Source organism: Ascidia mentula, chromosome 3 (assembly GCF_947561715.1).
Source record: "Ascidia mentula chromosome 3, kaAscMent1.1, whole genome shotgun sequence".
Classification (NCBI taxonomy): domain Eukaryota; kingdom Metazoa; phylum Chordata; class Ascidiacea; order Phlebobranchia; family Ascidiidae; genus Ascidia; species Ascidia mentula.
The window spans coordinates 17,305,919-17,320,481 of NC_138568.1; the positions used below are offsets into that span (position 1 = coordinate 17,305,919).

The window sequence follows — 14,563 nt, forward strand, 5'->3', positions numbered from 1 at the left end:
ATAACTTAAAGAAACAATAATTCCGAAATTTTGGGTCACGACCGTATATTACGCATAACAAAATACAAACTATACTCACTGGGCCACTGTAAATAATACCTGCAGTTCTTTTAACAAAGAGGTTACGTCCCCAACTCTACGCTGAATCTTCGCCATGGCGTCGCCGGTCTGAGAGGCCAAAGCTAAAAAAAAACACAAATAATTTACCGTTGTAACTTTTGGCTTCCGAAAACTACACAACATTAAACTTACTCAGCAGGTTAAGAGTGGAATGAAAACGACTACATCATATTATAAGTTAAGACAAAACAAGAGAAAAACAATTGCGCTGATTTCACTTTCGTACATTGATAATCGCAAATTAATGGGAAAAAAAATTATCCACTGCTCAGAACGCATTTCCTTCCTTCCTCTCCCAGTACAGGAAGAGAGAACATTCCTCAAAGCAGAGGAGGAGAATAAACTCCAACCTCTACCAAGCTTCATGCTCAGAAGGAAACACCGCATCTCATCTTCGCAGTTGAGGGTCCGTCACGTTTTAATGACGTTTTCAAGATACATACTATAGAAATGATCCCTAAAAGTATGATCTTAACAAATGGTATTGTGGTAAACAAAAAGATTTAGAGGGAATTCCTTACATTTGTGGCACCTCAGACTTGTCAAACTCAACTACAATTTAGTGGATCCGAAACCCTGTGTTCCGGGCTGAAGTAATATTGCTGCAATACGGTCTTCTGGCAATAATTTATTACATCAACGTTTCGGCAACCATGCAGCAGTCTTCATAAGGATGTAAAAAATGTGAATAATGCAACGTGGCATTTTTTACATCCTTATGAAGACTGCTGCATGGTGGCCGAAACGTTGGTGTAGTAAAATTATTGCCCGTAGATCCGTATTGCAGCAATAAAACATACCCTGGCAGCATCAGTAGTAATTTAATTTGAGTATTAATGTCTCCCATAATCGAAAAAAAATTCTCAAACCCTATTTGCGCCGTTGAATAGGTGAATGTAGTCAAGGTTGGACACAGCTTACGTAAACATTAATGTTTGCAGAGAAAGACATGTAACGATACGAAACTAAATACAGCAATTTTCTTTTTCTTGTATCAGCCAAAAATACTATAATAGTTTTCGTTTTGGTATACGAGAAAAATTTCAAGAAACAGAAGAGGTTGTTAAATGCGACCACATGAATATCATTTATACACAAACAAGCAATCATCAACATCAACCATTACCGAAATGGCATAACGCATGTGTTAGACCTTGCAATTTTAAAAATAGGTAAATTTACCTCCAGCTGTTACCGCTTTTTGGACTGCAAACACGTCAGACAGAGTTTTTTTCATGGTGGGTCTTCCGCTTCTTGGAGTGGTTAAACTGTCGTCCTGCGCAAAACGTAGATATTTACATTACTGGGAATAAACGTCCCATGACAAAGATTAGCACACATAAGCGTCACAACACTACACATACGTGGTTTTACTCTTAAAACCAACACACAAAAGCAACGCCAACAAACGATTATTTTATAATTCACTGGTAAACTGCTCAGAACGCGTTCCCTTCCTCCCTCTCCCAGTACAGGAAGAGAGAACATTCCTCAAAGCAGAGAAGGAGAATAAACTCCAACCTCCACCAAGCTTCATGCTCAGAAGGAAACACTGCATCCCATCATCGCAGTTGGGGGTCCGTCACGTTTGAATGACGTTTTCAAGATACATACTATAGAAATGATCCCTAAAAGTATGATCTTAGCCACTAAGTTTTCACTAGTACAAATGGAATTCGGAGGGAATTCTTGCATTTGTGGTGACTTACGTGTCAGAAAATCGCTTATGATTCCACCGTGTCTACAAGTTATTCCCCAAGCATTTTAGAACGCGATCAACAACAACCCAGGTTTTGAAAAAATACTTTGTCCCGGAATCATACAAGGTTAAGATTCCCTGGTTTAAACGAATCTTGCACCACAAGCCAAACGAATCCCACGACTTCCAAGCTATTCCGATAAAGTTAGGCAAAACAACACGTCTATTCAATACACAACGCAACCACAAGTTAGTTGGTAAAGCTAAGCATTATCAACGAACTGCGTTTAACAAAGCCCGTCACAGTCACATCAAATCTGATCTTACACTAGTCGCTGATCGACGAAGCGAGCCTCGTCGTTTTATTACGTCATGTTCAGCGTCAGAACCGCCCTCATCGGAAAGAGCAACAAGTTCATGCCGAAAAGTCTTAATTGCCAAAAGAGCAACGTCAAAGACACTTGTAGAAGCGATTTGGCAGCGGTCTCAGTCTATTTGGGGGCGAAGCGCCTTACAGGCATTACTTAAATCAGAAAACTTGTCTTGTCAAACGCCTTGTTCAGCATGTACAAGACAGAATTACGAAGTGTATGTGGTGAAATAACATGTTCTAATAGGTATCCTGTAAGTAACCTCACCACCGTAGATTTTCACCCAAAATATCATTTATCAGCCTTCTTAATTTAGTATTCGCATGTCGCTTGTTTTTTAGCATAGTGTTGCATCGCATGACCCATTAAATTACGGATATTTATATCACTAATATCCCTAATCTCTATAGTAATAACTGTTGTTGAAGTTAACGAATGACCTTTTACTGGGACTTCACGTATGTATTACCCATAATATCGAACTAGTTAAAATCGTTACGGGGATCCATCAGACATCGTACTTACAGCCAATCTTTTGTCTGTTTCCGACTGGTGAACATGTTCGAGCAGTTCGTCCATTTGGTCCTTGATCTGAATAGTAACCTTCTTTAAATCTGCATCCTGCGCAACTGTGAGATCGTCGTCGTAGTAAAGCTCCTCAGGGCTGCCTTTCGATTCAATGTATCTTAAAATAATACATTATTGAAAGATCAGTACAACGGCACGCTGTTGGTAATTTGTTTTGTATGTTGTCTCTGTGGGAAAGACAATATACTTTTCATTTCACATTTTGAGCCATAGGTAAAAGTTGCTCCGCATGTTCAAATAGGTATTAGCAACACAAAGCAATTCTGCAGTGGCTGATTTCGTACATTGAGACCACATTGCTCTAACGCGTATCAATCATATTCCCGAGTGTTCGAATCTTGTATTTAACTGCAGCAATAGTTTTCTTTTTCAAAAACCATTCGCTAAAATTAGAAACTATTTTCTTCATTGCAGAAAATTAGGTTCACATACTTATGAAGACAGCAATGCCTCCCAAAACAAACGTTTGCTAACAATTTTTCTAAACAACAGGTGCACTTACTCGTTTGTTAATTTCCTTCCAGTATTGCTTGCATTGAATAAACGTAAGCTATAGAGTTAGTGAGTACATACTTGCTTACTAACATACATAATATCTTTTTTATGTAAAGGTAAAACTGCTCAGAACGCGTTCCCTTCCTCCCTCTCCCAGTACAGGAAGAGAGAACATTCCTCAAAGCAGAGAAGGAGAATAAACTCCAACCTCCACCAAGCTTCATGCTCAGAAGGAAACACTGCTTCTCATCATCGCAGTTGGGGGTCCGTCACGTTAAAATGACGTTTTCAAGATACATACTATAGAAATGATCCCTAAAAGTATGATCTTGCACAAACGGGTGCAAATTAGGCAACTGTACGCCGTATAATTTTTCCTGTTTGTGGTGTTCGCTGCACTAAAATATGGATAAATTACGATAAGTGCCCTCTTAAACGCATATTTTTTTTCTAATGTGGCACTACATCAGTATTGTTGTTTTGAAATATGTGTTAATTTAAACACTGTGTTTATGAACGACGCACTACGTCAGAAAGTAGGCGTGTCTGGAGAGAACAACACACCCCTTTTGCACGCGTGCCTTTTCTCAATACGCCATGGCCGACCAAACAAAATAAACGCTCGAGTGATTGAGAAACAGTGCGTCTGGTCCTGCTTCAATATTGTATTACGCATCAATTGTAATCTATAAAATGTGAATTCCAGCGTTTTGTAGAATAAAAAGTTTTTCAATTGAATGGAGAATTGAACCTTGTTGGGCAATATAGTGGTAACTGTATGTATTATATATTTTTATGACTGGACATGAAATCTTGACAAACTTTGTCAAATACTCACTTTCTGACCCTTTTGCGAAGATGAAGAGACAAACTTTCTTCAATATTCAACATTAATGTGGCTTGTTGCATCACAGCGTTGGCGTTAGCGTTGTCGTATACACTATAAACACAAGCAATATTTTGATCACTGAACACAAACATTGTTTTATCACTTCATAGGATTATCAGACAGAGAAAGATGTCACTGCATTACTTTTATGGGATTATCGTGGAACCGCTTACACTGTTTGACCAAAAGAACATTAAGAATTTGGTTGCACGGTTTTTATCACATTTCCAGCCATTCGTTATAGCTACAGAAAGTGCTGTTGGTTACCAGATGACAAGTACCGGGTAGTCACACGTAATCGATACTCGAAAAATGTGTGTAAGGATTGTAACGGTAACCTGGTATTGCCTGTAACAGTCCTGTGACCAAGAACACTCCCTTACCGCTGGAACGTGTCGGACAACAGGGCGATAAACAGGTTTATGCAGAGAATAGCGGAAATGCCGAGGAATGTTCCGACCAGGATATACGCCATCACTATGTCGTAAGCTTGCATCTCGTTGAACTGGTAGTCGTCAACCAAGGTAATACGGTAGAGGGAGAATAGCATTCGGTCCACGGTTGACATGGAATCAATCAGAGGTAAATTGCCTGCGGAAATGCGTTGTGGTTATTGGTGGAGGCTGCTTAACACGTTGAAACACAACTTGCGTTTAGCTGTAAATGTGTTTCAAGTTAATGCAGACAATTTGCAAACTATAATTTTGTCGTTTAGTTTTTGCCAAAGCAAGAATATTAACTTCAGGTTGGTTGAATTTGCAGTTTTCGAAGAAAAAGTTCGAATAAAGATATTTAGAGAAGGCAGGGCATAATTTACTCACCAAAAATCATCCAGAAGGCGCACGAGTACGGGATGTAGAACTCGAGGTAAAGGTAAACGAAACGCACAATATCCCACGTCATCTTTCCCAACATAACTATGAAGGGACCGAGAAATCTAACAATAGTTTGATGTTTTGGAACGCTTGCTCGGAACAAATAATCACATAGATTGGCAATCGAATGAAAATAATGAATACGGTAAAGGTTATGTTGGCGAAATCAGTATGTTTTTTAAGATTAGCTGCATTGTGGACCGCAAAGAAATTAGCGGCGAACTTACTTGCTGGAAACTGATTTTTCTACTTCTATTTTAGACAATTTTAAAAACAATTACTGCACATTTTCTGCTGTAGTTACGTGCACACAGACAGGCCACTGGAGAAATTATACAGGTTTTGAGGCCAAAAAAACTCTAAAATCACTTTACGTCCTAAGCAAACCATACATCAAGTTGCAGCCTATAAAATTAACACTTACCTAAAAGCTCTCGTGTCCTTCATGAGTCTCAGCCACAGACAAATGACGAGACAGACAAAAATTCTGTTGTTCCAAACACTCAAGTTCAAGTTGTTGACGAAACCATCCTGACAGACTGACGGATCCAGGCTGTTGTTGCAAGCCGCGTTGAGGCAACAGAAGGGTTGGAACTGCGGAGTAGCCACGTCCACTATGTGTATGATCTGTAAATAAGTATCGGTAGATACTACTACGCGTTTAATAAGCAAAAAAGCATCGTTAAAAGTAACTGCTTGTTGTTTAATGACCTATAAACTACACAAATTGTATATCAAATAGTTTTAAATGTCAAGATAATATATTTTCCCAAGTTAAGTTTATCCCTATCTCTTACCACAACACTGAAGATAAGAAAGTACACGGTCCAATCAAAGTAATTCCAAAAGTCTCGAAAGTAACTTGGTAACATTTCATCCAAACAATCAACTTCACGTTTTAGATATTTCTCTTCCTGTGAACGTTGTCACAGTAACAAATTAAATAGGTTTTCTTTTTCTAGTTTTGTTTTTAGGTACAACCGGACTAACCGGACTTTAAATGGCTCTTCTTCTATTTGCAATCAAAAGTCTGTATTGTAAAGCCTTTGGTTCACCATCAGTGGGTATTTAGCAAGTATAGGCAGTCATGAGATACAAGCTAGTCCCAAAGTGGTTAAAAACCAAGGACAAACAACTACTTTAAACTAGAATGAACAACAAGACGAAAAAAACAGACAGATAACCTACTTCGGGCCATTTTGGATGACAGAACTGGAGATCTCTGTTTATTTGTTTTTCCCGCCATTCCTTCCAAAGTGTGAATTTCTCACGTGAGCTGAAAATCTCCCGTATTTCAAAGACAACGTAATATGTTGCCATCAGACATCCCAGCACTAAGAAAGCAACCCTCCAGCCATCCTGTAGAAAAAATAAAACAGCGTCAGCAATACAATTAGGTTGTTATGTTTCAAAATTAAACATTCTTTAATTGCTTTTAAAAAATGCTTAGTTGTTACATCACAAAACAATCTTGCATATTGAGTGGAATTGAACTCACACTTGGGAAGTTGTAAACTCTTCTGTAGAACCACGGAACACCGACGCCCAAGATCGTCCACACAATCACAAAGAACAGGTTAAGAAACAAGGCCTGGAGTGCTCTCCGCCTGTAAGTACACATGTGGTTAACCACTTAAAAACTGCCCTAGCACAAGCACAATACAATGACAACAAAATATACTAATGTTTCTATTATTGAGGTCGTTTATGTTTGCGGGAAATCCCCGAGCACGAATTTTTGTAAAGTTATTATTTGGCAAATTTTTTTTTAGGTTGTAAAAAAACTTTTCATTGAAACAGCGAAATGCTGTTAAAATACAAGAGGATATTCAAAGTAACATTTTTCGTACCTTCCAAATAGTTTCCATTTCACGTCAATTAATCTCATTATGACGGGATGCATGATGAGGTCCAGTTGTCGATAGGTCACAATAACTTCGAGCTGCAAAATGGCGATAATTTGAAGTAAGGCTGACGACTTCACGATTTTATTTCAGTAAACCTTGCTGTTACAACCAAGTATAAGGAAGGGCCTATTCTGCAAAGTTATAACTTGCCCTGAAATTAAAAATGTTTACTCTTACCGGAGTTTTTGCCAAGCTGTGACCCTTTCCCTCTGCAAAACAAAAAATATGTGCAGTTTTGTGTTTCCCACATTAAATTTACGACCTTCTTTATCCCCAGCAATGTGTTGGCGAACTTCAACTTGGAATGGGGAAAACGAATGTGCTGTTTTAGGACAATTAATTTTCCACATGTATTGTAGTTTGGCTACACTTTAGTAAAACCGGCATATTATTGCATAGAAAGGCATTTTTGCTTGTAAAGAAAATGTCTCGCACTTCGCTGGATTGTTAGTGGACATGTTGTTCTTCACATAAAATGGAATCCCTGTGCGCCCACTTGGTCACAAACTTTTATTTATTTCAGTAAGCTGTTATTCCAGAGCTCAGCGGAGGGCATTGTTACGTGACAAACGGCATCTCGCCAGAGCGTGGGCGTGTCTCACCACGACTGTTTACATTCAAATGATGGTTAAGTGGCGCCCACGCGAAGTTTTCTGTATTTTGTTATTGTAACGCTACGAATTTTTGTATTTTTCTCCAGAAAGAGGTTATGTTACACGTTTCTGGTCATGGTATGGGCAATCAGCAAAGCCATAAATCAACAAAATGGTCAAGTTACCAGACCTTGCCTTAAGAGTTTGTTCGACCATTCTACCAAACCCATAGCTGACAACTAGGCCGATGTAAAATTTCAAATGTCGCACAAAAATTTAAAGCTATTCTTGCAATTATGTGCGATTGCGTTTGAAAACTGCCTGCTTTTATTGTAAAAAATTTAAAAAATATTTTTTTCATGAAGCTCTCGAAAGCGTGTAGAATTTCAAGATTCTTAATATTGCTACACTTAAAACAGTTACGTATTCGAATAACTTACGTATTCGCATTGATTCGAGAAGATTGAGAAAGAAATACTGTTTTCTATTCGCTCTGTCCTTTCGGTGAAACTGGTCCAGAGCTTGACGAGCCTAAAAATGACAATAATAATATAAAAGTTTAAAATGTAAAATTTTGTGTTATGTGTCGTACATAGTAAGGCGGTTGATACATTGTCAAAACAGTGTCATTACGAAATTTCAATAAACTCAACTATGGACATTATTTTAAAATGTACTGCAGTGTGAGCTTTGTACGCAAACTACAAGAAAACTAGAGCTTACCACAGGTCCCATATTGGTAATCATGTGCGTCATGCAACTCTGTCCAGCATCGTCAATAACAGTAGCATCGGCATTTATGTCAATCAGAAACCTAGCCGTGTCGCTGCGATCTAAAAATTGCAACAATTATTACCCAGACCTTAGACAACGACAATACAACCATCGTAATTTCACGAGGACAAGTAAAACGTTTTATGTATACACAAAAGTATCCGTGGATTGTATACAATCCAACAGTAGGCAAAATAGAATATTGGTTTTTCTGTACACAGTAGCATATATGACACTACATAGGTAGTAAGTTCCAGAAATTGGAGGCGAAAATAATACGTTATTATTGGTGAAACGCAGGACAATGAACGATCAATTTCATGCGAACAGCAATTTTACGCGCTTGATTTTCAATCTTACCAATTTTGGGATTACGCACTGTTATACTTATAAAGAATCGATGATCTTTGAAAACGGTTAGGAGGAAAGGTTTTGCCATATATTTTTGTTTCTTACCCCACGTTTCAGTGGATGTCGTTTTGTTAAATCTGTTGCGACTGGTGCCAAATTTCGTTTCAATGAAAATATAAATACGATATTTTTACTGGGGCCTTTGGTGGTAGATATAAAAAGTCTCACAAAGGAGCTTTAAGTACAAATACGTTTAATTACCAAGTTCGGCGGCTACAAATAGCGGCGTTCTGCGTCTGAAATCTTTGCATTCCCTATTGGCACCAAGTTTGATCAGCACTTTTAACGAGTCAGTGGCGTCGTTTCGAGCCGCAAAATGCAGAGGTGTTTGATCTTCTTCTCTCGTTTTTACTTCGATGTTTGCTGTAAAGATGATGAAACACGTGTTTAAGTTTATCGAAAGTGAAAGTACATTTTTAAGTGAGGTACCTTTTGGGTTTATCTGTACAATATCTATTGTACCACATTATAATGAAATGATAATAAAGGATAAAATCGACTGCTTAACATCGTCATAAAAAAAATTAGTCAAACACGAACCTCCTTTTTCAACTAGAACCGCAACCATTTCAGGGTAATTGGTGGCTGCTGCAATGTGAAGAGCAGTTCTACCATATCTATACAACAAGATGAGTCTCCATTTGAAATAAACATGTTATCAATGTGTGCTTACAACATGTAAGTTCAAGAAACATTTACTTGTAAAAAATTTGAGCCATTGAAATAGTTCATGGCAAACATCAGGTCAACTTTAATGTTATGGTACGTACAGTGTATATTGTATTTTAAATAAATTGTTTTTCATGAACAGGCAATGGGCTTTTAAATCAATTGAAGAGCAGTTTATGGACTTATTTCAATTTTAAACTTATGCATTTCTGCAATAAAATCACTAAAACAAAGGTTGTATTCCATTTTGGCAAAACCTATTACTGGATGCACTGACTAAATGGGCTTGGGCCATTCAACCCATCCTACACAAACAAATAATGTGAAACCTGCCTCACAATCTGACCGTTGCCTAAAACAAGAAAACATTTACAAAAGAATTACCTGTCTGCTTTGTTGATGTCGGCCCCTTGTTCGATAAGAAAGAGTGCAACATCTGTATGCCATGTACGAGCAGCCTAAAAACAGAAGGGTCAGAACTTACAATTTTTAACTCTTCATGCACTTTTACAAACATTTATCGGTAAAAATTAACAGCAAACCATTACTATTTATTTTTAAATCGAAGTGCAGTAGCATAAAAGAAAACCCAAAATAAAATTCGATAACAAGCACAATTATTTTCATACCTGCAACTAAACGTTTCAAATAATTTATCAGACAGATAATAAACTCGGTAACATTAAGCAATAACAGAATCATATGGGTTGCAAAATTTGGCCTAGACTGTTTGCAGAGAAATCCTGGATTATTTCATTCTGTCAGCGCAAATATTTCAAAAGAGCACTTACTTCATGTAATAAGGTTTGTCCATGCTTATCAGCACAATTTACATCTGCCCCATCCTTGATTAACTTTTCAATAAGATCAAAATCAACCTGAACACAAATTTCAACATACATCCAATTTACAGAAATGCTTTCATGAAAATAAGATTATATTTACCACATCTTCATCACTGTTAAGTTTCTGAAGCTCAACAAAGTGCTTGATTAATTTCTGGTTCAATTTTCTTTGATTTAAGTTTGGTCCTGTATATATATATTATGTAAAAAGGCAAGTTTATGATGAGGTAAACAATAAAAAATAAATTATATAACCAAATGGATATATTGTATTGCTTGATGCAATGTGTGGTGTTTATAGCTAATCTTTTAAAATGTTGTTAGTGGGAATAAAAACCTGAAGAAAAATTTCCACACCTTTATTTTTTTTCAAGAACATTTATAAAGTCACTTTTTTTACTGTTATGCTTAAAAAATGTGTAGAAAATGTCACAAATTTGTAAATATGCTACTGGTGTTGACCATACCTTTGAAACCATTTTCTGTTTCTTGACTCAATTCATCTTGACTTAAATCCAAACCAGTGTGTGTAGTTCTCGCTGCAAACATTAAAAAAAAATTGTCTTATGGTCTGTTGATAGTTAAATGTTGCTGATTTTAGCATAATTCCTTTATTTGTGAAGGAACTACTTACATATTCAACCAAGGACAACCAAGCTTTCATATTAAACCAAAGAACAGAATACACTTAAAGAAATGTAAAAGTGAAAAGCCACCACATTGCGTTTAGATAAACCTACCCAGCATAAACCTTCTCGTCCTGGCCAAATCTTTCCATTTTGTTGCTGCTGTTGTTGCATTTACAATCTGAGCCAGGCCACCATTGGCTTTCTAAATAGACATGTTTAACGTTGGTTGTAGAGCACAAATACTCAAAAGCCAATTGCAGTTTTTTGCTTTAAATGTTTATGTTCTCAACTATGGTTGGCCATAAAGTATTGTAAAAAACAACATTCAAGTGTTCACCACAGACAATTAAACGTCTACTTAAAAAGTTTTAGTAGATGGGCCGCTGCCCATAATGTTAACATGTTCCAGTGTTGAAAATTGTGTTTAAAGATTGAATAATACAAAAAAATACAAAATTCCACTTCATTATAACTCTTTATGATTACCACAGTTTTGTCTCCATCTTCACTGAATGCCTCATTTTCATACTTGAAAGTTGGGGTTGCTGAAAACACAAACACCATAAACTGATGTCCAATAAGATTGTCACACAAAAGAAAACAAACTTACGAAATACAAATTCTTGGGGCATTGTAGGTCTTTACCAAATCTTAGTGTTGTATTACTTTACCAAACATATTTACATGCTATATGCTGTCAGTTAGTAAAATAAAGCAAATATTACAGCGCACAATACAGCGAATATTTTGAAAAAACAAACAATTGACACTAAGCGCAAAGAGATTATCACAAAACCAATACATCCATTCAAACCCGCGCTACTCCATATTTACCTGGTTTCAAGTCACGTGTCTCATCCTGCGCTGTGTTCGAATTTTGATCTGTTGTCATGTCAACGTCAACCCCACCTAGCGGATCGCGATTTTAGATACAAACCTACTTGTCGGTGAAAACTTATACTGAAAAAACAGACTGCACGCAAACAAATTTGTGGGTTCTGTTTGCACTAAATTCTGACGCAAATCTTTTAGCAATAACACCAAAATTTAGCCAATTATTCCCTAGAAACTTTCGTTGAAGTTTTGATATTGCCCGAAAAAGAAACATTAGTTTCACTTAAAAATAATCTGCTGGAACGCAATGCGATACTGTCTGCTATCTCTATACAATAGATATTTTTTTTATTGGCTGCTTCGAACACCGGCCTCGACTGAGAGAAAATCCCTGAATGAAAGAGGGGTTGAAGAATGGAACGCGAGCAAAACGCATCAACGCCGAATTTCTGATCCTACACAACAGCAACAATGGGACCTGGAATTTTTCGTAAATGCGTAGGCCTGTAGTCTTTCACATTTGAAAAATGGTCCTTTTTCTCAAAAAGGTGGAGGATAGACCTGGAAGTAGAACATCCTTATCAAAACTGTGCAACACTTCATAAAGGAGGTCTCTATCGAGCAATGAACTAGAAAGATCATTGGGTAAATTTCACTGATTACTTGCACTCTGAATTAGTGACTAATTGGCTTATCGCCACTCGGATAAATATGCGTGTGTTTGGTCCGTATACAGTCATCTTTAAAGCTTCGGTCAAACTCTGGACAAATACCGGTTCTTTAACATGACGTTGATTAATTTCCCTCATTTACCGAAAAAGGATTCTGTATTTGATAAGTTTGCTGGGGAGAAAAGCGCGATAATCTTCGAGGCTACTGTATGGTCGAGACCTGCCCTCAAAAAGCTTCTTGATTTGCCCAAGAACTAACATTTTGATACTTACGGCAACGTGTGCCCATTTACGATGGGTTGGCGTGGTTGTATACATATATGCCACTGAGTGCCTGCATGATGTTATTATTACTGGGACAGATTTTACATTTTATTCTGATAAGTTTATGTATAAGTTTATTCTAATTTTAAGATCATTAGTGTTCCCCATTTAAGGTTTTAATAGGCTATACAGTTTACACGAAATTAGCTTTGCCTTTTTTGAATTTTGGACATCACATGTATAGGTTGTAGAGTTTTACATTTGATGGCTGCAATAAACACAAACGCTTAACGTTTTCCCCATCTTCGATACGTCGTTTTTGAGAAAACCAGGGTTTTGGGTGCTGCAGCATGTTAATTTGTAAAGACCACGAGTATTCAAAACAAATTTAAATTCCAAACAACATTCAGTTTCTGTGGTTAACCTAAAATATGGACCTATATGTACTCTCACAGAATCTGAACATGGAAAATCAGCCAAATCAATACGCGAGGTGTGCTTAGAAAAGGTGTGTCGACCTATTGCGTGTTTACTTTAGGTTGGTGATCAATTGGATGCCCGTTTAGCGGGGCAGCATCAGCTTGCGGGCTCGACAAAAAATATTTGCTTTCTAATAATATTTGATCTGTTTGCGGGGCTTGGGCTACAATGTGCGAGACGATGGGACAACATTGTTGAAGTGCCGAGGTTTGGTGTGGAACGTTTCTCAACACATCAAACTTAATTCGGGGAACTTCCGCTGTTTCTATGCCAATAAATCTGATATTCTCAAAGGTTTCTGTGGTAGTCACTTGCTCAAAACCACCGACTTCATTTTGTTTTAAACTAGGGATAACTCTTTCCATGTGTACCTCGGGTCCCTTAAAGGATTGCATTCAAATATAACCTAATATTTTTGTTTGCTTTGCGGCGGACACAAAAAAACGACAACGACAACCGGAATATATTTCCATTGACTTCAAATGTAATGATTGGAGCGGCGTTCTCTTCTAGTTTTATTCAATAAAAACAAAAAAGAATCGTCAGCGTTGGCTACGTAGGCTATGTGTGCCTTACATTTGAAAATACACTTCCTCTTTCCTCCAATTACTAACGTAACAAAAACGAGCTTTCATACTGATGAGCATAAGTTCTTGCCGAAACGTTTTTCGTACATGAAACATGACAATGTTAACAACAGTATGGGCCAGTCTTTTTATTCCCAGAATTATGAGCAAAACCGTTAATAGTGTTCCTAAAAACGAGCTGTTGCCATGGCACCAGCAACCGCAAACATCTCTTGGTATCTTTACAGGCAATGACATTGTCGTCGTCGCTTTTTTGTCATTGTGGATTAACACACACACACCCATTGGTGCAAATACTACATTATCGCCAACAAAAAAACCAAATAAAATAAAATAGTAATCTAACAGTAATATTTTTATTGTCCGCTATAAAAGCGTATCATGCGAAATTTTGGACGCGCTTATGAGCAATGTAATATATACTTTTAATACGTATGAACAATTGATTCGCAAAATAAAATGGCACAAGTAGGCACTCCTATAAGTAAATCAACAATATTATGCGCACAAGAATATTATAGTTAAATTTATAATATAGACTGGCAATACGAGGGTCAAATAGTTTCCAATGAACCAATGTTGTGATGTAGATACATTTGATATCCGGGAATTCATCACTTTAGATAGCGTCCAACGATAGAGCGATAGATTATATTTTCTCGCTTTAAATTGCTAATTGCGTCAGCTAATGTGCGCTGTCTAGCGACCAATTGTCGACTAATGGGGTGGAAGTTGTGATGTTTTTCATCGAGGAGTTAAAAATTATTGATACTTCAGGGGAAAATAATCTCTTTAAGGGTTCATATTATCACAGTTAGCAAGAAAAACTTGGTGACGGAAATATAAGCAATGAAGTACTTTT

At 37.2% G+C, this 14,563-nt stretch overlaps 1 protein-coding gene and 3 non-coding genes across 8 annotated transcripts in view; all 4 read right to left on the reverse strand.

Annotated features, from left to right (window-relative positions):
- The window catches only part of LOC145895261 (uncharacterized), a 39,515-nt gene extending 27,679 nt beyond the window's left edge, over window positions 1-11,836 (reverse strand). For 3 of the 5 annotated variants that reach the window (XR_014401608.1, XR_014401609.1, XM_082984034.1), the window contains exons 1-24: window positions 11,700-11,836; window positions 11,352-11,410; window positions 10,977-11,067; window positions 10,704-10,775; window positions 10,337-10,422; window positions 10,183-10,269; window positions 9,776-9,849; window positions 9,263-9,339; window positions 8,924-9,085; window positions 8,261-8,370; window positions 7,978-8,068; window positions 7,122-7,153; window positions 6,888-6,979; window positions 6,536-6,644; window positions 6,226-6,396; window positions 5,835-5,951; window positions 5,462-5,664; window positions 4,984-5,099; window positions 4,546-4,753; window positions 4,112-4,213; window positions 2,716-2,875; window positions 2,147-2,248; window positions 1,303-1,396; window positions 100-182 (exon numbers count right to left, since the gene is read on the reverse strand). Coding sequence is in view for 3 of the 5 variants with exons in the window: in XM_082984034.1 (XP_082840160.1) it covers window positions 100-182; window positions 1,303-1,396; window positions 2,147-2,248; window positions 2,716-2,875; window positions 4,112-4,213; window positions 4,546-4,753; window positions 4,984-5,099; window positions 5,462-5,664; window positions 5,835-5,951; window positions 6,226-6,396; window positions 6,536-6,644; window positions 6,888-6,979; window positions 7,122-7,153; window positions 7,978-8,068; window positions 8,261-8,370; window positions 8,924-9,085; window positions 9,263-9,339; window positions 9,776-9,849; window positions 10,183-10,269; window positions 10,337-10,422; window positions 10,704-10,775; window positions 10,977-11,067; window positions 11,352-11,410; window positions 11,700-11,757 (2,556 nt within the window). In the remaining 2 variants the exon portion in view is untranslated. Of the gene's footprint in view, window positions 1-99; window positions 183-1,302; window positions 1,397-2,146; window positions 2,249-2,715; window positions 2,876-4,111; window positions 4,214-4,545; window positions 4,754-4,983; window positions 5,100-5,461; window positions 5,665-5,834; window positions 5,952-6,225; window positions 6,397-6,535; window positions 6,645-6,887; window positions 6,980-7,121; window positions 7,154-7,977; window positions 8,069-8,260; window positions 8,371-8,923; window positions 9,086-9,262; window positions 9,340-9,775; window positions 9,850-10,182; window positions 10,270-10,336; window positions 10,423-10,703; window positions 10,776-10,976; window positions 11,068-11,351; window positions 11,411-11,475; window positions 11,560-11,699 lie in introns of all 5 variants that reach the window. The other 2 variants (XM_082984035.1, XM_082984036.1) reach the window with 2 other exon arrangements.
- On the reverse strand, window positions 384-593 carry LOC145896497 (small nucleolar RNA U3). Its single transcript, XR_014401941.1, has one exon. It is a non-coding gene; the product is annotated as a small nucleolar RNA U3 (small nucleolar RNA).
- On the reverse strand, window positions 1,555-1,764 carry LOC145896495 (small nucleolar RNA U3). The gene has a single exon (XR_014401939.1). It is a non-coding gene; the product is annotated as a small nucleolar RNA U3 (small nucleolar RNA).
- Window positions 3,395-3,604, reverse strand: LOC145896494 (small nucleolar RNA U3). Its single transcript, XR_014401938.1, has one exon. It is a non-coding gene; the product is annotated as a small nucleolar RNA U3 (small nucleolar RNA).
- Window positions 11,837-14,563: the final 2,727 nt, after the last annotated feature.